This window comes from Stenella coeruleoalba (assembly GCF_951394435.1).
Source record: "Stenella coeruleoalba genome assembly, chromosome: 16".
NCBI classification, from domain to species: Eukaryota; Metazoa; Chordata; class Mammalia; order Artiodactyla; family Delphinidae; genus Stenella; species Stenella coeruleoalba.
The window spans coordinates 17,889,119-17,914,240 of record NC_137162.1 but is presented as its reverse complement, the minus strand read 5'-3'; the positions used below and the strand labels follow the sequence as shown (position 1 = coordinate 17,914,240).

The 25,122-nt window shown below is 40.3% G+C and overlaps 1 protein-coding gene across 5 annotated transcripts in view; it reads right to left on the bottom strand.

The window, feature by feature from the left end:
- GPAM (glycerol-3-phosphate acyltransferase, mitochondrial) overlaps nucleotides 1-25,122 on the bottom strand; it is a 73,322-nt gene that overhangs the window by 28,828 nt on the left and 19,372 nt on the right. For 2 of the 5 annotated variants that reach the window (XM_079899892.1, XM_079899891.1), the window contains exons 2-6: nucleotides 12,409-12,539; nucleotides 11,126-11,248; nucleotides 8,838-8,911; nucleotides 6,209-6,322; nucleotides 4,333-4,479 (exon numbers count right to left, since the gene is read on the bottom strand). In XM_079899892.1, the coding sequence (XP_079756018.1) occupies nucleotides 4,333-4,479; nucleotides 6,209-6,322; nucleotides 8,838-8,911; nucleotides 11,126-11,248; nucleotides 12,409-12,510 (560 nt within the window). In that variant the 5' untranslated portion in view covers nucleotides 12,511-12,539. Of the gene's footprint in view, nucleotides 1-4,332; nucleotides 4,480-6,208; nucleotides 6,323-8,837; nucleotides 8,912-11,125; nucleotides 11,249-12,408; nucleotides 12,540-13,861; nucleotides 13,915-14,347; nucleotides 14,855-25,122 lie in introns of those variants that run through there. The other 3 variants (XM_079899889.1, XM_079899890.1, XM_079899893.1) reach the window with 3 other exon arrangements.

The following is a 25,122-nucleotide window of genomic DNA, read 5'->3' as shown; positions in this document are numbered from 1 at the left end:
GACCAGATGGCTTCACAGGTGAATTCTAACAAATTCTATCAAACGTTTAGGGAAGAGCGAACACCCATCCTTCTCAAACTCTTCCAAAAAATTGCAGAGGAAGGAACACTCCCAAACTCATTCACCATAACCCTGATACCAAAACCAGAAAAAGATACTACAAAAAAAAAAAATTACAGACCAATATCACTGATGAATATAGATGCAAAAATCCTCAACAAAATACTAGTAAACGGAATCCAACAACACATTAAAAGGCTCATACACCATGATCAAGTGGGATTTATCCCAGGGATGCAAGGATTCTTCAATATATGCAAATCAATCAATGTGATACACCATATTCACAAATTAAAGAATAAAAACCATATGATCATCTCAATAGATGCAGAAAAAGCTTTTGACAAAATTCAACACCCATTTATGATAAAAACTCTCCAGAAAATGGGCATAGAGGGAACCTACATCAACATAGTAAAGGCCATATATGAGAAACCCACTGCCAACATCATTCTCGATGGGGAAAAACTGAAAGCATTTCCTCTAAGATCAGGAACAAGACAAGGATGTCCACTCTTGCCACTATTATTTAACATAGTTTTGGAAGTTCTAGCCACGGCAATCAGAGAAGAAAAAGAAATACAAATTGGAAAAGAAGAAGTAAAACTGTCACTGTGTGCAGGTGACATGATACTATACATAGAGAATCCTAAAGATGCCACCAGAAAACTACCAGAGCTAATCAATGAATTTGGTAAAGTTGCAAGATACAAAATTAATGCACAGAAATCTCTTGCATTCCCATACACTAATGATAAAAAATCTGAAAGAGAAATTAAGGAAACACACCCATTTACCATTGCAACAAAAAGAATAAAATACCTAGGAATAAACCTACCTAGGGAGACAAAAGACCTGTATGCAGAAAACTATAAGACACTGATGAAAGGAATTAAAGATGATACCAACAGATGGAGAGATATACCATGTTCTTGGATTGGAAGAATCAGTATTGCGAAAATGACTATACTACCCAAAGCAATCTACAGATTCAATGCAATCCCTATCAAATTACCAATGGCATTTTTTCACAGAACTAGAACAAAAAATCTTAAAATTTGTATGGAGACACAAAAGACCCCGAATAGCCAAAGCAATCTTGAGGGAAAAAAGTGGAGCTGGAGGAGTCAGACTCCCTGACTTCAGACTACACTACAAAGCTACAGTAATCAAGACAATATGGTACTGGCACAAAAACAGAAATATAGATCAACAGAACAGGACAGAAAGCCCAGAGATAAACCCACACACCTATGGTCAACTAATCTATAACAAAGGAGGCAAGGATATACAATGGAGAAAAGACAGTCTCTTCAATAAGTGGTGCTGGGAAAACTGGACAGCTACATGTAAAAGAATGAAAGTAGAACACTCCCTCACACCATACACAAAAATAACCTCAAAATGGATTAGAGACCTAAATGTAAGACCAGACACTATAAAACTCTTAGAGGAAAACACAGGCAGAACACTCTATGACATAAACCACAGGAAGATCTTTTTTGATCCACCTCCTAGAGAAATGGAAATAAAAACAAAAATGAACAAATGGGACCTAATGAAACTTAAAAGCTTTTGCAAAGCAAAGTAAACTACAAACAAGATGAAAAGACTACCCTCAGAATGGGATAAAATATTTGCAAAGGAATCAACGGACAAAGGACTAATATTCAAAATATATAAACAGCTCATGCAGCTCAATATTAAAAAAAAAGAAAAACCCAATCCAAAAATGGGCAGAAGAGCTAAACAGACAGTTCTCCAAAGAGAACATACAGATGGCCAAGCAGCACATGAAAAGCTGGTCAACATCACTAACTATTAGAGAAATGCAAATCAAAACTACAATGAGGTATCACCTCACAACAGTTCGAATGGCCATCATCAGAAAATCTACAAACAACAAATGCTGGAGAGGGTGTTGAGAAAAGCGAACCCTCCTGCACTGTTGGTGGGAATGTAAATTGATACAGCCACTATGGAGAACAGTATGGAGGTTCTTTAAAGAACTAAAAATAGAATTACCGTATGATCCAGCAATCCCATTACAGGGCATACACCTAGAGAAAACCATAATTCAAAAAGTCACATGCACCCCAATGTTAACTGCAGCACTATTTACAATAGCCAGGAAATGGAAGCAACCTAAATGCCCATGGACAGATGAATGGATAAAGAAGATATGATACATATATACAATGGAATGTTACTCAGCCATAAAAAGGAATGAAATTGGGTAATTTGTAGAGATGTGGATGGATCTAGAGACTGTCATACAGAGTGAAGTCAGTCAGAAAGAGAAAAACAAATATCGTATATTAACGCATATATGTGGAACCTAGAAAAATGGTAGAGATGAACCGGTCTGCAGGGCAGAAATTGAGACACAGATGTAGAGAACAAACGTATGGACACCAAGGGGGGAAAGTGGCGGGGGGGGGTGGTGGTGTGATGAATTGGGAGATTGGGATTGACATGTATACACTAGTATGTATAAAATGGATAACTACAAAAACCTGCTGTATAAAAAAAAAAAACATAATGAGATATGATCTCACCCCTGAGATATGATCTCAGAATAGCTATTATCAAAAAGACAACAAATAACAAGTGTTGGGGAGAATGTAGAGGAAAGGGAACCCTTGTACATTGTTGGTGGGAATGTACATTAGGGTAACCACTATGGAAAAGAATATGGAGATTCCTCAAAAAATTAAAAATACAACTACCATATAATGCAACAATTCCACTCCTGGGTATTTATCTGAAGAAAATGAAAACACTAATTAGAAGCCATATATGCACCCCTATGTTCACTGCAGCATTATTTATAATAGCTAAGATATGGAAGCAACCTAAGTGACCATCAACAGATGAATGGATAAAGAAGATGTGGTATGTACACACATATACCCAAAAACACACAATGGAATATTACTCAGCCATAAAAAAAGAATGAAATTTTGCCATATGTGACAACATGGATGGACCTAGAGGACATTATGCTAAGTGAAAAAAGTCAGACAGAGAAAGACAAATACTGTATGATTTCACTTATACAGTATGGAATCTAAAAATCAAAACAACATAATAAAACAGTTATAGATATAGAAAAAAACAGGTGGTCGCTAGAGGAGAGGCAGTTGGGAATGTAAGAAATAGGTGAGGGAGATTAAGAGGTACAAACTTCAGTTGTAAAATAAATGAGTCACAAGTATGAAATGTAACATGGGGAACACAGTTCATAACTATGTAATATCTTCGTATGTTGACAGATCATAACTAAACTTATAGTGGTGATCATTTTGAAATGTACAGAAATATTGAATCACTATGTCATATAACAGGAACTAACATAGTGTTGTAGATCAATTATACTTCCAAAACAAACAAACTCAAAAAAAGAGATCAGATTTGTGGTTACCAGAGGTGGTGGGGGAAGGGGGAATTGGATGAAGGTAGTCAAAAGATACAGACTTCCAGTTATAAGATAAATAAGTGCTAGGGATGTAACATACAACACAATAAATATAATTAACACTGCTGTATGTTATGTATGAAAACTGTTAAGAGTAAATCCTAAGAGTTCTCACCACAAGAAAAAAAAAATTTCATTCTATATCTTTGATTTTGTATCTACATGAGATGATGAATGTCCAGTAAACTCATTGTGGTAATCATTTCATGACATATGTAAGTCAAGTCATTATGCTGTACACCTTCAATTTATACAGTGCTGTATGTCAGTTATATCTCAATAAAACTGAGAGAAAACAAAAAGACATGGGCACGTGAAACCCAGCTCACAACTAGTCTAGAAGATGTCAGCAGTACTACAATGGCTGGTAACAGCTGACAGAGATTAATGCACCTTGAAACCTCCCAAGTGCTACTTCTCATGACAGTTAAAGAATAAAAAGGGCTTCCCTGGTGGCTCAGTGGTTGAGAGTCCGCCTGCCGATGCAGGGGACACGGGTTCATGCCCCGGTCCGGGAGGATCCCACATGCCGCGGAGCGGCTGGGCCCGTGAGCCATGGCCGCTGAACCTGCGCGTCTGGAGCCTGTGCTCCGCAATGGGAAAGGCCACAACAGTGAGAGGCCCGCGCACCGCAAAAAAAAAAAGAATAAAAAGAGGAGTTGGTTTTTAACATCAGAATATGATAAAACCTCTTTTGGACCAAGAGCATTGTGCTAGGAAAGTGCAACGGTTCAGTCCTGTCTGCTCAAAACAGGATGACTCTTGCTGAAAGTTTTCTGCTTTGCTTTTTATACCTGATCAGGGCCGGTGAGACAGTGGCAACCATTTCTTGAAGGATCTTTCTGGCTTTCTTTTTCACTTTATTGACAGCTTTTGATTGCTGCTGAGCAGAACCATCAGGGTTTAGTTCAGCAACCACTTCGGCAATTGCCTCTTGTACTCTGATTTCAAAGTGGAAAGACAGACAATGTAACTGGCTCTATGCTACATTCTGTATTATTTTCTAAACTACAGATAACAAATCACAAAACAAAATATACTTTCTCTTTTATGTGATAACACAAGAGAATAAGCTCAAGTTAGAAGTGCTTTCCTTGGCTGTCTATTAAATATTAAGGATATTATATTCCTAAATCAATGAATTCCTGAGGAAGCTGGAAGGCAGATTTGAAAATTTAATTCAAATTCACTGGGTAGCAACTATGTGAATTCGAATGTTCCAGTTATGCTGTGAGGGGCACAGTTACACTGTGGCAGAAAGGAAGAAAAGGAAGATTATCCCTTTAGGCATATAATTCAGAGGTATCCCAAGCCCATTTGCCCAAGTAATGTGTGATTTTTCTTTTGAATACCAAACTTATTATTCATTTACATTGTGGCTTATTAGTGGAACTATTTGTAAAACTCTCTAGGAGGGATCAAAGGTGGACATAAATATTTACAAGTATTTTCCAAATCAAACCAGTAATTTTAAAAAGGCACAGCTCTAGATTTAAATAGCACAGACCAGTAAGCAGTAAGGTAAAAGGGAAGATTTAACCCAGTCTTGTAAATCTTCCACATGACTTAGGGAAGAACGAATGAGGTTTAAACCTCCTTAAATCACTTCTAAAATCCTAGTTATTACTCAAAATATCTGGATGGAATGAAACATACTTGAGGGGCTTTATCTAGAAAACAGAATATATAATAATCCAAGGGAGTTTCAAATAATTGTTTTTTTCTCCCAGTGTTGCTGATTTTAGGCTAGTGTACAGCAAAACTCCACAGAGCCCCATCATTCGTTACTACAGAAAGATCAATTCCACATGACACTTATGCACCATCCCTAATTCTATTCCATGAATAGCATTTATTTCAATACAGCCAGGAATGTTTTCGCAAGTAATTCATGTAATTATCATATCTCCATTATCAACTATTCACTCATTTATTCAATAAATATAAAAGTACCTACTACGTGCCACTACTGTTCAGCCCTGAACAACCATACCACTGGGCTTGCATTTCTAAGCATCTTTCAATCCACTCTGGTCTCCAGCTTCCCAAATCCAGGTAGGTGTCTAACACAGGCCACAACAATGAGGTGGAATAGAAACCAACCTTCACCCAAACTCCCATAGGCTAATGGCTGAGCTTCATAACGATTTCCCCAATCCTTTTGAGTTCAAGTCAGTCTCTTCCATTTTTAAGCAAGATCCTCTGAGGGCAAGGACACTTATCTCATTCTCTTAAAATTTCTAATAATGACTTTCTAATACAAGAATTTGTGCCCAGGTACTTAACAATTATTTGACAGAAATATCAAACTCGCTTCTCTTCTGGCTATAAAATAGGAAATGCATTGTCCCAAACATTCATATTACAGAACACTTAACAGAGAACTCTGGAAATATGTGCATATCTGAACTCCAACTCGCCTTTCATTTATTAGAAGCCCATTCAATTATTAATGCATGAAACAAGACTGCTATTCCCACATGGCACCAAAACCATCTGTTCTCTTGCCTTTCCTTGCTTTCTTCTGGAGCTTGAACATTGAACGTTTGGAAACACAAACACCTCTTGAGACAGAGTCCCAGAGAAACTAAAGGTTGATAAAGGAAATTACTTCCCTACACCCACCACCCATACCTACATTTCCCCTTTACAGCAGCGTCCCACCCTTACCTACTGCTGTTCAGTACGTTTTCAGTCACGTTGGTGGCAAACATGCCTTTATGGACATCTCGCTCTTGAACGAAAAGCACGTAAGAAAGACGTCTTGCAAGCCATCCTCGATGCCTGCAACGTGAAAATGATTTAGCAGAGAAGTACTCTAGGAATAGCTAAAACAAGTTGCTTAAACTACACAGGTTCCCCTCCTGTAAAAACAAATCCTCATTTCATCTATTCCTGTAGCAAATTCTCCTTAGTAAGTAGTTCAGGATGCTATGCAGACAGTTTTATTTCTAATTTCCTTCATGTACTCTCAGCTAAAACTTAAACTTGGAATTTATGTATTAATGCTTGAATAGTGTTACTCCGCAAACTAATAATCCAAATATAAAAACAAAAGAAATAAAAGCATCTTACTTTAATACCATTTGAAAAACCAAATATGTTGAATGCTTTATATATAAGCTATATAGCTTATATCTATAGCTATGGGCCATAAAAAATAATTTGGGAGTCTCTTCCTACGATGAAGGGCTACTTTTTTTGTTGTTATTACAGTAATTCTTCTAAGGTGATCACTGACTGTCAAATTGAATTGACAAAGTTGATCAGTTGAGAGAAGTCAAGGAAACTAGACAGTGGTCTGAATATTTGTGCTCTGCGCTTACGAAGCCGGAAGTTCTTACTGTTTGGGTAGCTTTTTTGAAAGCACATTCAGCATACCTAGGGAACAGGACATACTCCCATCAGGGACAGTGACTATGTGTTATCTGGACGGGGGTTAAGGACAGGGATCTAGAATAAGAATGCTACAAGCTTCCATTATGTGGTGATTTGAAACCATTTGTAATGATTATATAATGCCTCATTATCATGTCCTCCATAATGATAAGCATATAAACAGTAGAAGATTTCAATTATAAAGTAATTCTGGAAAGATCCAAAAAGCCTTCAATTGAGGAAAAGTAATTTGAGGGGGCTTCCCTTGTGGCGCAGTGGTTGAGAGTCCTCCTGCTGATGCAGGGGACACGGGTTTGTGCCCTGGTCCCGGAAGATCCCACATGCCACGGAGCGGCTGGACCCATGAGCCATGGCCGCTGAGCCTGCGTGTCCGGAGCCTGTGCTCCGCAACGGCAGAGGCCACGGTGGTGAGAGGCCCGTGTACCACCAAAAAAAAAAAAAAAAAAAGTTCCTTCATCTCTCCTTCCTGACATTCTTTTTCTTCCTCCTTTCCTGTGTCTCATTTCTCTGAAAACTTAGCCCAATATGTTAAGTGTTTAATTCTAAACTCTTCTATCAGTGAATATTTTCAAAACTATTACTGGAATGTACAAAGTCCAAACTCTTGATGAAATCCCTTCACAATGGACTGAAAGCAGTGTGTGTGTGTGTGTGTGTGTGTGTGTGTGTGTGTGTGTGTGTGTGTGTGTGTGTAAAAATGTTTAGGCTATGCTTCATGCAACACACAGAAGAGCTAAATAGCCAACTCACTTGCACAGGTAGCTTATTACACTGAATAGTTCCACACTGCCTGGTCAATACAACATACGCTAAAAAGTGTGTGTGTGTGTGTATGTGTATCTCATATGCTTTTTTTTCTTAACTGCCTCCAACTGAGGACCACAAATGAACTCCTCGGTTTTGTATGTAAAATATCTACTTACATAAAGAAAAGACTCAATGGGATTCTTTTGCTTAGGATCTTAATCATGTCAACCAAAGGAAAAAAAAATTTCTCCTCTTTCCTTTAAACTTGAGAGCAAGAGAGAGAGAGAAGAAAGGGTAGCATGGAAATTAGAAAAAACACATCCCTTGACTTTAGTTCTATTTAAAAAAAAACTTTATACCCAAATATTATCATGCTCACTTATAATATCATCATCAAAATATGAGTAATAAAATCAGAAAGACTTAAAATTTAAGTATTTGACTTCTTGGATCAGTTTTTTAATGGAATTTTGTGTATTTCTCATCACCTGAGCCTACTACTGACCTACTCCAGGCATTTAATCTTAGAATTATAAGGACTGGTAGCATTTTTGGCTGCCGTTTCTCTCTTGTCTCGCAGACATTCCCCCTCTTTCCTCATCCCCTAGACTAAATTCACTTAGAACAAAGCCTCTTTTCTCCCACTCTGATGCCTAACAGCCTATCCCCATATGCCTGGAATTTGGAAGTAAGAATTCTAAGAAAAGTCTTAAGCTAATAATAAATCAAAGAACATCTGTTCAATAGAGAAAAATATCTTCCAAATCTCTGTAGATAGGTAGATTTCAAAAAGTTACACTTTCTTTGAGGTATAAAATAATAATAGATCATAAGACATTCAAACCTACACCTCTCCTCACACATATCTCTGTCACATTTTGGCACATTTCAGCTGCAGCATCAATATCTGAATAAGGTAAAGAAAGCCAGAAGTGATATATACATGCTCATGAAAATATTATATAATTACAGCAGGAAATAGCAATAGGTCTTCTCAGGTTCCAATTTTTAGATAAAGCCTTTTGTGTCAGAAGTTAGTATCTTATTAACTCTAAAAAAAATAAATAAAGAGATTCATCTTAAAGTGTGTTAACTGGTTATTATGGAATTTTTCTCTTGACATGCATTAGAAGTATAAGAAATGTCTTTTTACCTTGTGTGAGTTTCATTGATATAAATAACATTCCGCAAACCCAAAGATGGGATACTGGGGTTGAAAAATTTATCCTACATAAAACAAAATAAAATTAGACATAAATATATGACTGGATTGCTGGTGAAGGACTCACATTATTAGTTCTTGAGGACTTTTATAATTCAAGCATAAAGTAAGGCATTGCTTCAAAAATCTGAGATGAAGAAAAATGGTGTTTTATTGAAAACTACTTTTTAGCCTTCTAAGAAGGTCACAAACTCAAAACTAATCATCAGCAGCTTTCAAAGGAACTACTGTCTCTCACTTTCCTGCCCTACTCCCCATCCCCAACCAAAAAGAGTTAAAGCCAGAGACAGCTTAAGTCATTGACAGGAAAACTGGAGATTTCAGTGTTTTCAAAATACAAAAATACTATGCTAAGTATCATTGGGAGATTACTAAATCTCCCAATAATCCTGACACATAAGAATTATTATCCCCATTTTATAGATAGGAAAACTGAGGCTTGCAGAAGTTTAGGATTCAATCCCAGATCTTGCTTCAAAGAATGCGGTCTTTCTATTCCCCTAAGATGACTGTCTACTTAATGAGAAAACATATGGCTAAAGGTCACCCTCTTTACAGGTAATCTTAAAAGATAATCCAGAAATAGCTCTGCTAAAAAGAGAAAGGCCATAACTTTAACAATGGGGGCAAAAAGGTAAACTTTCCACAAATAAATGCTGAGAAAGCACAATGTACCCTCAATAAAAGATGTCAAAATACTTAAGTGATATCTCCTTAGAGAAAAGGAAAATAGGATTTCATAGAAAGGGTAGCAAATGTCAAAAAATTACTACAAAAATACTGTCAAACAAAAATTATTTTAGAAAAACATGCCATGGAAGAATATAAGATCAAGTTTAGCTCTATCAGGTACTATACGTAGGCAAAAATCAATTATCTGTTATACTACTCACCTATCCCCACCCCAGACCATCACCACCACCAAATAATTTCTTACACTCTCTTCTGACTGAAGAACACATTAGAGTTAAGGTATTGTTTTGATCTTTTAAGCATTCAAAATTAGAATTAGATGAGATGCCAGATCTAAAAAGAAAAGCCACATGATCTATTTAAATCTTTATTTCTACTGGCCTATTAATCTGAACTGGCCTTACTCCTAGACTAGAAAATGTCCATGATCCTTCACTTCCACCATAATCTTGCAACAAGGCACTTGTGATTTAAGAGGAACAATATTTCTATCAAGATATTCTTGAGCAGACCTGAATATTTAACATAAACTGCTTGGGTATCACACAAATCTCTCTCAGATTAGTAAATTCCTTATACAAGACTTTCTGCCAAGCCAAACCTGAGTGGAGAATTCTCACAGCGCTGTTAGCTGTTCACACAGGTTATAAGCAACTTCTATAAATTGCAGGGTTAATAAATGGCACTTACATGTCCTGGTAACTGGCCCATCCCAGAGAGAGCTTACCATCCAGTTACCCGTTTTAAAAGGTAAGTCTACTGCCTTAGAACACAGCCACATTAGAGTCTACATTCCTGTGCTAACTCATCCCTCTGGCAAAATGCCCTCAGAAGCATACTTCTCATCCAATCGACTCTTCCCAAACACTACACTCTCATGTGGAAGATTTTGTATGGCTTGTTTTTTCCATCAAATACGAACAACAAGCGCATGCACACTCCTTCCTAAATCTTCATCATAACATTCTAGTAACCATCCTTCCCTATCACAGAGTCAACCGAAACCCCTCACTCCCTCCACCGCAGGAACAGACACTTAGCAAAAGGGCAAAGCCACTGCTTTAATTTCTTATTCTGTCCTGCTCCACGCTCATGTGTGAGCTCTCTCTCGCGGGCGCGCGCACTCTCTCTCTCTCTCTCATCCATCTTGCTAGGACTTTAACTTTCAGTGCTAAATTGCAACATCTTGAAGTTACATGAAGGTTCCCACCAACTCTTTGGAAGGGTTATCTTAAAGTAAGATCTACTCTCCCTCTAAAGTCACATTAAAATGAAAAAACAAAACAAAATATAGCCTGGCATCAACTATTAGACCAACATTCACTGAATAAATGAATGGAAAGAAAAACTGAGTCAACATCTTTACTTGGAATATTTGGTTTATAAAGATGGGCCTAAGTTCTAAAAATGCATTAAGTCCATTAAGACTACACAATAATAAAATTCACACAAAGTTGGAAACCTGTGTCACATATTTCACTCTGTTTATTAAAGGTCAACAAAGGTATTAAAGGCAGCACTCTTACCCAGCTCTGGGGAGTACAGGAATAACAACATCTTCCTACAAAGGGCCTTTTCCGGCTCATTAGGCTTTCTTTCCACTTCAAGGTTGCAGATCTGAAGACAGTCGGTCTGAAACGACACTCACCCTAATAAATATTAAGAAAAAATAGTGTGTCAGTAACAAGAAAATTATACTTGTCCACTTGATCTCTAAGCTAGTTCAGATAGAAGAGAAACTTCTGACATATTTTCTTTTTGGTGGCATGTGTTTCTCAGAGTGATTTTTCATTCAAGGTGCTCCCTCTACGACCAACACTGCGAACATAAGCAAAAATTGAGCACCTAAGAATAGCAATAGCTGGCAACACTCAAAGCAGCATTCAAAGGTTTAAAAACTAAGTTATAAAAGGTCAGATAGCCTTCTGACAGTAGCAGAAGGAATAAAGTCAGACTCCGGGAGCCCTATGCTAACAATTCACCTCACTCCCTCTTAAATCACACACTCCCACAAAAGAACGACAAAAGCCTTACCCAGAGTAAACAAGTTGTTATAATACGGTTTAAAATATTTTACTTTAAATGAAAAACAAGGTAAACTTATATAATATTCCTTTATCCTAACAAGAGAGTTTAAAGTCTGGAATTTAAATTATAGCCATACTATCCAATTAGGGTCAAACTCTGCTCTTCTGTTTTAAATAATTTTCTCTTAACTTTGAGTTCATCAGTTGCTCAAATCCCACTGATATCACATTCTCAAAAATAAACCAAAAAACCACCCGAAACTCCAACATCATTTTTTATCTAAAGCAGATAGTGCTCAGGAAACATTTAAAACATGCCATGTTATATTGACATAGGGAAAACAATACAAAAAAAAAAAAAAAGCATGCCCTTTGGATTGAGAGACATACTAAAATCTCCTATTTTCAATTTTTGAAATAAAGTTTACTTCCATTACAAAATTCACACTTGTGAAATGCAATCATGGAAAACAGATACGAAAAGAAAAAAAAATCTCTTTATAATTACACCACCCAAAACAACTAATAGGTTTTTTTTCCTATTGCTTTTTAACATAATCACTGTATTTAAATTTCCTACTCAATTTTCTCTTCCCAATAACATAATATCATAAGAATTTTTAAATATTAGACTTCATAAACAAATCTTCTAACAGCTGGAGGTAGTTTCTGTAGCTATTAACCTCTATTTGAATTTCTGTTGCTTCCAGTGTTTCCACCTTCATACACACTGAAATGAACATCTTTAGGCTGAATGCTTTTAACCTGTATCTTAAACTTACCCATTCCTCGCTTGCATGCTTACATCGACCAATACTGTATTCAGATGAATTTGGCAAATAAGAAACATCTATCATGCCAAGGGTCAGTGCAGATTCATCCATGTCACAAAGCGTAACTCCCAAATCATGCGCTATAAAAAAATGTATACCATATAAGTTAATGAGGGATCCAGAGAGCAAATACTAGAACTCAAAATTCTGATTTCTATATTATTTTGCCCCATGATAGGATGTCAAATGAACTATGGAGGACTTCCCCATGTTTAGTCAATGTGTAAAAAAGGACTTTGATGTGTATATATGAATCCAGGCCATCCTGATTTTAAAAAAAAACAAAAAACAACATTCGTTATCTTTGGACTTCATGAACAAAACAGCTATGAATTCACGAGGGTCAATAACAGATGATTTCAGGTATGTGACAAACAATTATTTCACCTGTGTAATTGAATAGTTCCTGGAAGTATGAAGATACGCATTTATTAAATTAAAGTTACATGTATGCACACAAGTACATACTTTTGAAAAATTATGTGCTGGGAATTCTTCGTCATACACACTGTGCAATGTAAAATGGGTAACGGTAATGAGAGCACCTCTCAAGTTTCCCACTTCAACTGAATTAAGCTCTGAATTTTCTGTGCTGCCTTAAATGAAATGATGTTTGCAATTTTAATACATCTACACAGCTCTAAGACAAAAGTACACTGTTCTAAAATATCTGACTTATAAGTTTTCATATCTTTTCAATAAGCCTTTTCCTACCCTAGGAAAAAATGTTCACTAACAGTGAACTGCTAAAGAAAATAGATATTAACTTAAAATATAAGAATTTTCTAACATAATTCTCAAATTATTTTAGCATTTGACTATTTCTCACCTGGCCTTAAATTAGTCCTTTAAAACCCTGAAAGGTCATGTCCAAGTTAACAGTGTTCCTTGGAGGGCAGATGCCGATTTCTTTACAATCCCCATGTGGATTTACAGTGGTAAATGTTATCCTCAGCATGACTATACACATTCTTAACAATTTTATGTGAGTAGCAATCTACCATAATAGGCGAGGGGAGGGAATAGTAAAGCAATGCACCTGGCAGGAAAGCTCTTCTGTATTATAATATAAAACTCAGCTATCAGTTTCAGGTGCAGAATGTAACTACAACCGGCAGAGCCAGCTGCTGCCTGGGAAAATGAAGACTCGTCTGGCCCCTGTGATGAGGGCAGGACGAGAGGTGCAAACAGTCTTGTGCCAATAGGAAGTCCACGCTTCACCCCTCCCTCCCCACGTTTGTCCAAGGTTGAAAAGTACACCCCCCCGTAAAAAAAAAAAAGAGAATCCTGGAGGCGCCAGGCTGTGGGCTGAGGGGAGCCAACTGTGGGTTTTAAAAGCGACAGAGGCAGGAGGGCCAGCTCTGAAGCCAAACAGATCAGAGTTCGAATCCCCCCTGCTTACCATCTGTGTGACTTTGGACGAGTTGGTTAACTTCCATGCCTTGGTTTCCCCATCTGGAAAATGGGCATGATATGATAAATCTTACCTCCTGGGTTGCTGGGAGGACTGGATAATACCCCTAAGACGCCTGGCACAGTGTCTGACGCACAGTGAGTGCTCAGTTCAATCAGTGGTCATCTGTCAACGGACTGTCCCCAACACCAGCTGCTCCCAGAGCACGCTTGCTGCCTCAACGCCAAAGCCAATGACTCCACGTGCCCTTCGGGTGCTCGGGGGACTGAGCCCACAGGGACTTCCCTCTCGCCCAGGGGAAACCTGCCGCAGCCCGGTCTCCCGGGGAGAGAAAAAGCCCGACCCCCACGCCGGCACGAGCCGGGCCCATCTCTCAGGGGGAACCCGGGAGCTCGAGGGAGAGGGCCGGGGGGAGCGGACCGCCCGGCAGCTTGCTGGAGTAGCGCCGGGCCCGGTGAGAGGGCGACCACGCACCTGTCCCGGCGCTCCCGGCGCGAGCAGCCTCCCTCAGCCCGCTCCCGCCCTGGCCGCTCGCACCCTCGGCTCCGCCGGCTTCTCCTCTGCAGCTGCCCACACTTCAAGCCTCCGCCGGCGCTGCTGCAATGTCGCGCCATGATGACGCAATCGGCGCCTGGGGTGACGAGCGCAGCCGAGGGCCAGCCACTTCCGGGAGGGCCAGGGCTGGGGCTAGGCGCCAGGGCCCAGCGGCCGGGGCTTTGCGCGGCTCGTGGCCTCGTGCACTGGGGATAGGTCCGAGAGTAGAAGGTGTGCCCGCAAGTGTGTTTGTGTGGCCAGGTACGGCGTGTGCTGCCTAAACGCGCGGTGATTCTGCCTGGGCGCTGAGTCACGTGAGTGTGGGTGCATCTGCGTTGTGTGAGCTCTGTTCCTCTAGAAGTTTGTATCTCCGCCCGGCTGTCCTGGGAGCCTGCACGTGGGCTGTCTTTTTATGAGATTTGTAAGACTGCAGAATTTATCGGGCATGAGAGAGGTAGGGATTGGGAATGACCCTGTTGTGTAGTTTTCCAAACAGTGGCTGAGTGCCTTTTCCTAAAGGAAGAATATAAGGAATTAAAAGAGAAATAAATAAGGCTTGGACGAGCCCGAGTCCAAATTTCTCTGCCTTTGGTCCTTGAAACAAATTAACAAGGGGCACAAAGAGTTTCTTTCACAATATTTGTCGTACCATTGACAAGGCCAGTGGTTATCAAGAGATTAGCAATTTAGAAGGGAAAAGATAACCTTTTACATGCACTTAAGCAACAAGCATTAACTATGAACTAGCAGACGGTACAAAGATCGTTAAGGCATAATCCCCGCCGTCACGCCTCTGCTACCAGTCCTCATCTCCTCTGCACACATGAACCCTAACCCTCTCTTCCAAACAGTCTCTGCCCATGTCCATCCATCAAAAACCATCCACAGCTCCCACAGTCCAAATGCCTGAGCCTGGCATCTAAGGCTTACACAGAGAGGCCTCTACTTTTCCCACTGTTCTCCATCAAGAGCCCCTGCTTCAGCCTCTCCCATCGTCCCTTGTCAAGCCCTGGGCCCGCATACTCCTAACTGTGCTCACACCTCTCTCAGCTAAATTTGACAAGTTCTGTGTTGAACTAGGACTCCAAGCCTTCCCTGATGTCTCCAGCCCTCCATAAACACACTGTCATTTAAGTCTTTACTAAATTTGTTACAATATCACTTCTGTTTTACATTTTGGGTTTGGGGCCACAAGGCACATGGGATCTTAGCTCCCCCACCAGGGATCCAACCCACACCCCCTGCATTGGAAGGCAAAGCCTTAACCACTGGATGGCCAGGGAAGTCCCAGTGCCTGTTTCTTAGGTAACACTATGATACTTTGTTATAGTAAATACATAACAGTAAACACAGTAACTACTTGTTGAAGCTAAGGAACAAGAAGTAAAACAAGAGTTCTTTCTCTGGCACTTCCTACTTCTGTTTGTAAATCCATCCCAAGACAATTCAAAGCAGCAGGAATTGTTATTCATTTAAAAAAAGATTTTGAGCTTCTTGAAGTCAAGGACCCTGTCTTTATTCAACGCCCCCTCACACACCTTAGCTCTAAGCACACACCTAAGTATTTAAGGCCTATGATGATTAGAATAAGATGAATTCTCATCCCAAAATATCATGAAATTTGTGTACAGATTACTGACCACTGACATTAAAAAAAAAAGAAAGAAAGAAAGAAAAAGAAAAGGAGGGGAGAAAATACAGGAAAGTCACCGGATGTGAAGTCACTGTTAAAGAGAAAGTAATGAGAAATGATGTAGAGCACCACGGGAATTAAAGTGTAAGCCAGAGGGGAAAATTAGGTTCTTATATAAACTTCATTTGTAGGCAACTCTTCTGCAACACCCACTGCACAAGAGTTTACGGTACTTGGCGGAGATGTGGACTGCAGTGCACAGATTACTAAATGAGAACTGTTTTGGAAGCAAGTGACACCCTAGGCAGTCTTTTATCAACAGAACCACAATAACTTATAGTAATCCAGATCCAATCTAGTCAGCCAAGGTGGAGCAACAAGGACTGAAGGATTGAATTTACTCTCCTGCTAAGATGACAACAACAATAAAAAAATTTTTTTAAAAAGCAAGATATATAAAACAGCAAGCAGTGCAGGACTGTGGTCCATAAGGGAAAGGAAGTGAATGAGGTTAAGCACTATGATTGCCTCAGCCTACTGCCTAGAAAGAGTTGCCAGGCTATAGTGCCGACAGGGGTAATCCAGGAAGAGCTAGGTAGACTTTCTGAGTTGAGAAGCTAGAACTGGGAGACCAGGAAGGCCAAAACAGCTGGAATTGGGAGTAGAGTACCAGAGAGGTGTGCCTCTTCCCACAAGGCAGAGTGAAAAGATAACCAGTGAACATATGGGACCAGGAATAAGGCCTGGAAAATCCCATAATTCGCAACTCAAAAAGTCTTGCCTCAGTAGTGGGGTAAAATTAACCGTAGAGTAAAACTTCTCTGGACCTACCTAACAAGTCTTAAAAGGCAGCCCCCAAAGGATCAAACTTCACAAGAACAAAATATCCCAAAACAAAGTACAAGAATACTTAAAGGATATCGAAAATATCTAGCACCCAACAATGTAAAATTCACAATGTTACTCTTCCAATCAAAAATCATCAGGATGGGCTTCCCTGGTGGCGCAGTGGTTGAGAGTCCGCCTGCCGCTGCAGGGGACACGGGTTCGTGCCCCGGTCCGGGAAGATCCCACATGCTGCGGAGCGGCTGGGCCCGTGAGCCATGGCCGCTGAGCCTGCACGTCCGGAGCCTGTGCTCCACAACAGGAGAGGCCACAACAGTGAGAGGTGTGCATACCACAAAAAAAAAAAAAAAAAAAAAAAATCATCAGGGATGCAAAAGGAAGCAGGAAAGAATGAACCACAATGAAGAGAAAAATTAATTAACTGAAAGAGTCCCAGAAATGACAGATGATAGAATTGGTAAATAAGGACACTAAAACATACTTACAACTATATTCTGTAAGTCCAAGAAAGTAGAGGAAAGATTGAGTTAAGTAGAGATGTGGAAAACTTAAAAAAGACCCAAATCAAACATTAGATATTATAAAACCATTGTCTGAGATTTTTAACACACACACGTGCACACATCACTTGTACAGGATGAACAGCAAGTTAGACGTTACTGGAAAAAAAAAAAAAGAACCAGAAAATATTGCAATAGAAACTATCCAAAATGAAACACAAATAGAAAAAAGTAAAGACTGAAACTAGAAATGAACAGAGTATCAGTGAGCTTAATATATATGCAACTGGCATCCCTGAAGAAAAGGAGAAATATCAGAAATACATATTTGAAAAAATAATGGCTGAAAACTTCCCATATTTGATTAAAACTATAAATTCACAAATCCAAGAAGCTCAACAAACTCTAAGTAGAAACAAGAAGAAAACTATACCAAAGAACGTCTCAATTAAATTGCTTACAACCAGTGATAAAGTGAAAAATCTTAAAAACAGAGGAAAAAAGACACATTACAGTGCAGAGGAACAAAGATCAGAATGTCAGGAGACTTCTCATCAGGAATATGCAAATGAGAAGATAGTGAAGCAGCATCTTTAAAGTACTCAGAAAGAAAACTGTCAGTTTAGGATTCTTTCCCCAAACATGTATCTCAGACACAAGACAAAATAAAGACATATCTGACACACAAAAGCTGAAAGAATTCACCACCAGCAGACACTACAAGCAATGTTAAAAGAAACTCCTTCAGGTAGAAAATACAGCCAGATGGAAATTTGAATCTACATAAAGGAATTAAGAGCTCAAGAAATCATAAATCTGTAGGTAAATAATTTTTTTCCCTTTTAAAACTCTTTTAAAAGATAATAGCTTAATGCAAAAATAACAACAGTATTTGGGGGGGGGTTATAATATATGTAGAAATAAAATGTATGATGACAGCACAACATCCAGAAAGGGGGAAGCATCTGTTGTTGGAATATTCTTATACTAAGCATAACGTGGTGTAATATACTTGAAGGTAAAGATGTATACTCCAACTCTTAAAACAACTGCCGTAAAAGTAAAACAAAGAGTTGTAGCTAATACATCAACGAAGAAAATAAAGCAGAATCATTAAAAAAAAAAAAGTCACTCGAATCCAAAAGAAGGCAGTAAATGAGGAGAAAGGAAAGAAAAATGGATTGAGAAAGAAAAAATACATAGCAAGATGGTAGATTTAAATTCATGCATATAAGTAATCACCCCAGTTAAAAGGCAAAGATTGTCAGACTGGAGAAAAAAGCAAGAACCAACTGTATGCCATCTATAAAAAGAAAAAAAAATCACTTTAAATATAAAGACAAATAAGTTAAACGATTGAAAAACAATGTACCATGCTAATGATAATCAGAAGAAATATGGGTGGTTATATTAATATCATACAAAGTAGATTTCAATACAAAGAATATTACCGGAAATAAAGAGGATCATTTCATAATGATAAAGGAGTCAATCCATCAAGGGGAAGAAACAATTCTAAATATTCATGCATCTAGTACAAAGCTTCCAAATATATGCATCAAAAACGGACAGACTTTCAAGGAGACATAGAAAAATCCATGATTATAAACAGTAATTTCAGCACCTCTGTTTCCATAACTGAGCAATTAGGCAGAAAATCAGTAAAGATATACAAGGCTTGTACAATACTGTCAACCAACTTGGCCTAATTGACATTTATAGAACACTACACGCATAGATAGAATATCATTTTTTCAAGTGAATACGGAACGTGTCTTGGTAAAACCTGCCATAAAACAAGTCTCAATAGGTTTATAAGGATTCAAATCACATAAAACGTACTCTGACCACAATGGAAATTAGAAATCATTAACTTAGAGGTATCTGGAAAATCCCCAAATATTTGGAAACTAACATGCTTCTAAAAAACAAAAACAAACAGAATAAACACCCCACCGTTTAAAGAATAAATAAATCAGAATGAAAATTAGAAAGTACTCTGAACTGAATGATGGTGAAAACACACCTTATAAAGGCTAGGACTCAACACCTTGAAATACCACCCTGAGATCAGTGATTTGAGTTGAGACCTGTCTTCTTTTCTAATACAAATATATTAGTGCTATAAACTTCTCACTAAGTTTTGCTTCAGCTACATCCGTCAAATTGTGACGTGTGCTTTTTTTTCTCTGCAAGAATGTTATGAGGAACAGTGTCAACTGACTTGCCGAAATCCAATGACAAAATATCTATGACACGCCCTGATCTCAAATACAACAATTACTCCATCAAAAACTTTTAAAGGATATAAAGTTTGGCCTGACTTACTCTTACTGAATCTATGCTGTTCTCATCATCCACTTTCCTCTAGATTTGTTTTCTTCATTCATTTATTTAATAAATATGTATAGAACACCTACCGCCCACCAGGCAGCATAGGATAAGATAGCCTAGGAGACTTACACACAACTGTTTGATAATTGTGTCCCAAAAGATTCAAAAATCAGCCTCAAGTTCAGTAGTCTGTGGCTTCTACAACTCAGTTGATTTGGGGCAGGCAATGAGACCTGTCTGTCCAGTACCCATTCCTTGTGGGGTCCTGGCTATTAGAAGCCTGATTTTATTGAGTGATCTCTTGCCCAGCCCCGAGAAAAGAGTGAATCAAAGTATCTGAGTTAATTATGATAATCTTGTTCTCTAATAGTCTAACTGTCCCCTGCAGCCAAGATGGTCTTATGACCCAGTTCTGGGCAGTGACACCTAAGAGAAAATCAAACTTGAGGATTTCTGGAGAAGTGTTTCTTTCCTAGTAAAAGGGAACAGATACAGCTGGCCCTGCTTCTTTTTCACTTTTTTCCCCCATTTGCTCTGTAATTTAATGTCCAAACCCCACATTACCAATCACACACCTCTGGATTTTAAGCCACTGAAATCTTTTTTTCTGTTACTCACAGACAAATTGCATTCCTGACTCATATTTAATTTTTAAGCACAGTGATTCCGGCTGCTAGAATAACTCAAACATATGGGAGGAAAAGAGCATTGAGAAATAGTCCCTGCCAGCATATCACGCTGGGGGATGGCAATGGACGTGACCTGGGAGCCTGCCATTTAGAACGTACCTTAGGCCAGAAGAGAATGGAATCCCCTCTGACTCACTTTTACCACATGTGTGACGGAACAGGTACTTCAATTTGACTGAAAACTGCTTCATAGTAGATTAAGCCAAAAACTTGAAATAAGCCAAGCAGGAGGCAGTCATGCTTCTGGGAGAGCTGGCTTGGCATCTTCTACTGTGTGGGCTGCACGGCAAAGCTGATGCACCCACCCCAGGAAGCAAGGCCAGTGGGAACTAGGTAGGGTTCCAGGCTTTCAGCCACAAGCAGGGCCTCAGGGCAGGGCACCAGCTCTAGAGTTGGAAGCAGGGCCCTGAACCAGTAACTGCTAGAGCAGTAATTAAGAAATTAGCTTCCAAGTCAATTTCTTTTGTTTACAACTGTTAATTTATTCTTAAAAAGGAAAGTTATCTTTCCTTCTCCCAGGAGTGTAGCCAGGCTCTGTGGTTTAAGTCCTGAGGTTCTGTTGAAAGAGGCTAAGTCATGGCCATTAGCAGCCTTTTTGTTACTGAAAGACAAAAAATGAGAAACTATTGACTGTCTTTGGTCACCAGAGGAGACAAAACCTGAACGGGCCTTCGCTTCCTCTGTGGAATCAAGCTGGATTGTGTGACAGGGAGAGGTTATCTGAGGCAGTAGAGGCCAGGAAGGCCCAGGTGCTGAGAAGGGGCTCAGGATGGAGGACTCTGCTCATGGATCTGATTGGAGATGGCTCCAATGTAGGCCCTAGAGGTGGCAGATCTTCAGAAGGAGGGTGAAAGTGGAAGCACTATGGAGAGAATAGAGAGTCTTGGGAGCCTCGGTGAAGGTCCCGGTGGCTGAGCGCGTTGGGAAAACAGAGCTCCACGCACCGTGCAGGGTGTAGGCAGGGAACAGTGGTGAAGAGGGCCAGCCTGAACAGAGCCAGGGCCTCTGGCTCACAACACATGTGCCAGGGAAAGGGAGAGGAGGGGAGTCCCCACACTGATCACCGTTGGACTTCTAGGGACCCTTGACACGAGCAGTTTGGAGACAGATTAATTCAACATGAATTCATGCATAACGCACTGACTGAGAGCCCGCTGTGTGCCGAGCATCTTTTTCAGGCACCGAGGATACACAGACGAGGCTGTCACACATAGATCCTGCCCTCATGGAATTAATAGTCTAACAGCCTATGGAACGTTGGGAGGGAGACAGTAGGGAGAGTAATAAACAAGCAAACAAATAAAATCATGACAAGTTTTGGAAACTGCAATGAAGATCCAACAGCATCTGTCACAGAGAATAACAGAGGTGACCAACATTAGATAAGGTGATGGGAAGGGCCTCTCTAAGGGAGGAGCAGCTACCTTGAGGCTGGGGTGTGAGAAGGATATGAAAGGAGACCAGGAAAGATCTTTCCAAAAAGAGGGAACTATACCTGCCAAAGCCCTGAAGGAGGACAGAGCTTGGCAGACAGAAGTGAACAAAGGCCAGTGCAGGCTGGAGGGAGTGAAGGGGATGTGGCAGAGGGAGGGGTTGGGAAGACAGAAGGGGCCAGATAGAGCAGGGCTTTTTAAGCCGTAGTAAGAAGTTTGAAAAATGAGAAATAAAATGGTGACATGTGATACATGTCGTGGCGGAATCCACATGCCCTTTACCTTATAAAGATTAGAAAAGAATGCATCAAAACAAACCCAGGTCTGTGGACCTGGACAGCCCAGAAGGAGGAGAAATGGGCACTGATTCAGGAGCTATGATGTGGGCAGGGGCCTACCTGCTGCAAACTGGCCTCAGAGAACCTAGGCAAGAGGTAAGTACATTTTGTAAGCTACCACTTATTGGGCACTTACTATGTGCCAGGCACTGTTCTAGCACTCCATAGGCATATCTCAAGCAATCCTCTGTATCAGGCATGGTGCTGTGTGAAAAACAGCCTGTGCCAGACAGCCGCTAGTGGACTTTAATACAGAATTCTACTTAGAAAGGTCTTAGAAGAACTGAAAGGACAAAAGGGGATAGTGAGGCAGCCTAGAGATTAGCAACAATGGAAGATCACCACCCTCCTAGGGCTGGAGTGACAAAGCCAGGTGCTAACACAGCCCCTAGGCAACAGCTGGGACCAAGGAGAGAGGGGCTGCCTAGGGGGAGCCGAAATCACAGAGCTGCCACCGCTGGAGATGCCCCCTGAGAAAGAGGGGGATACCCTCCCTGGCTTTTACCTCTTTCTGGCCTCGTCTGCCAGCCCTCCTACTGGCTGAAGCAAACTGCAGGGGAATCTAAGGAATGAATTTGCAGGGGGCTACCTCACCCACCCTCCCAGCCCCTCCCCAGGCAGAGAAGGGTGGGGATTGGATCTGAGAGCAAATAGGCAAATAAGGTGCCCATCGTCCCAGCAGCCCCATGAGCTAGGAACTGTTATTACCCTGATTTCCCATATGGGAAAACTGAGGCCCAGGGAGAGGTTAGGTGAATTTGGTATGTGGAAGAATCCTGATTTGAATTCAGATCCATCTGATTCTAGAGCCCAAACATGTAACTGATAGCGTTATTCAGCCAGCATAGGTGAGAGCCTGGGAGTTAGGACTGGGCCACCAGATCCCAGGTCTGAAAAGCTTATCTTTATGTTAAACCCCACTCCATGAAGGAGCTGAGGGTAGTGATACTAAGAGGTGGTTGGCTTAAAAACTGAGCTGCTGCTAGTTGGGACATAAGTGGACTAACCCTGAGTCCTTCCAGCAGAATGTCCGAGAGTTTGTGACAGGGCTTTGGAGCCTGACAACCTGGGTTCCAATCATGGTCTGCCATCTACCAGCTGTGTGACCCTGAGAAAGTTATTTAACCTCTCTGAGCCCCAAAACTCTCTCATTTTAAAAGTGGATTTGCTAATGTTCACTTACTGGGTTATTTTAAGGTAAAATGGAATAATGTATACAGATAATTAGCAGATTGCCTGCCAGATGGTGAGATTTACTAGATAGTAGCTATTATTATGATTGTTGTTAGTCTCCTCTTGCATAGACTCTGAAGACAAAAGAGAGGTCCTATTCCTTTGAGCTTGAATCCTAGTGAAGAATTTATCCTAAAATCTTTGGAACTCATATCAACCATTAAGTTTACTTTGTTCTGGGAAGAATGTCTCTGTATCAGTCAGGATGGGCTAGGTTATGATTCAGTAACAAATGTCTCAGAGTCTTGAGACAACAAAGTTTATTTGCCTGTGCTACATGGAGACTGCAGGTTATTACAGGGGCTCTGCTTATAAGGTCACTAAGGGAGGCTCCACCTTGACACTTGCTTCCTTGATTGCTGGGGCTGGGACCAGAGAGCATAGGGAACCATGCACTGGCTCTTAATCCACACATCACTTCTGTTCCCATTTCATTAGCTAAAACATCATATAAAGCAAGAGAGTGAAGCAAGAGGTGGTGTAATCCCACCATGTGCCCAAAACAAGGTAACTAAACATTTATGAGCAACCCTAATGACTATCAGAACAACCTCAGTGAAACTTCTGGTTGGGCTGGATAAAGCAAAGGCCCCAATGTGGAATGAAGGGATTCAGGAGCCTCTAACAGGCCAGACTACCCTAGATGACATCAAAAGTTTGTCCTTGTTGTGCCTAGAATTGCATCTCCGAAGACGTTGTCTTTTAGGAAAAACTTTTCTTCCTAAATATTGCTTAAGACCACTTCTCTGAAAACCGCTGTTGGTTCTTGGAACGTATGATCCAACATGGTTTGTGGAGCTGAGATGCTGACTGTAAACAAAACATCTTGTCTTCTGGGAGAGGGATCCTGATGTAGGCTAGATTCTTCATGCCCAGACTTACCCGGGACCTTTCTTCCACTGTTGTATAACCTGATGTCAGATTATTGCGTACTGATGGCTCGTGGAGCAAGTTCAAGCTCTGGGTGTAAGCCTTTCCTCAGCTTTCACAACCCCATGTCCTGCTGGATTTCTTTCTACCTACCTGAATGTTCTTTCTCGGCATCTTTTGCTGGTTCAAAGCCCTCCTTCACTCTCATTCCACACTCTGTCCTTAGCAGACCAGGAACCTAGGAGTCATTCTTAACTGCTTCCCACATCCAATCGAATACTAACTTCTGGCAACTTTACCTTCTAGACAGCTTTAAACCATCATCTTTTTATCTTCCTCTCTACTTGAACTGTCTTATTCCAGGCCACCACCATCTTCCCTGGGCAGCACAGCAGCTTACTACCTGGACTCCTCATGTCTGCTTTCTATACACCACCCTCCCACACACCCCACATATCAGCCAGGATGAACATTTGAAAGTACAACACTGACGATGTCAAACACCCCCATTTCTCTGCCTGATCCCCACTCCGACTGATTAAAATCTTTTCAATTATTCCTTATAGTTTTTAGAACTGCCAATGCTTGGCACATTCCACCCTGGTTAATCTCACCACCCTCATCTCCTCCCACTTGCCCTCTTTTTCTCCAACTTCAGTCACCCTTTCTTTCTTTCAGTCCCCAGGAAAAACGGGCTTTACTCTTCCATCGCACAAACTGCTTTCTCTGCCAGCAGAGAGAGCACAACCCTTTTTTCTCTCCAACTCATGCTTCATAACATAGCTCAGTTCTCACCTCCTCATGAAAAACTTTTTGACCCTCAGACTAAGGCAGGCCCC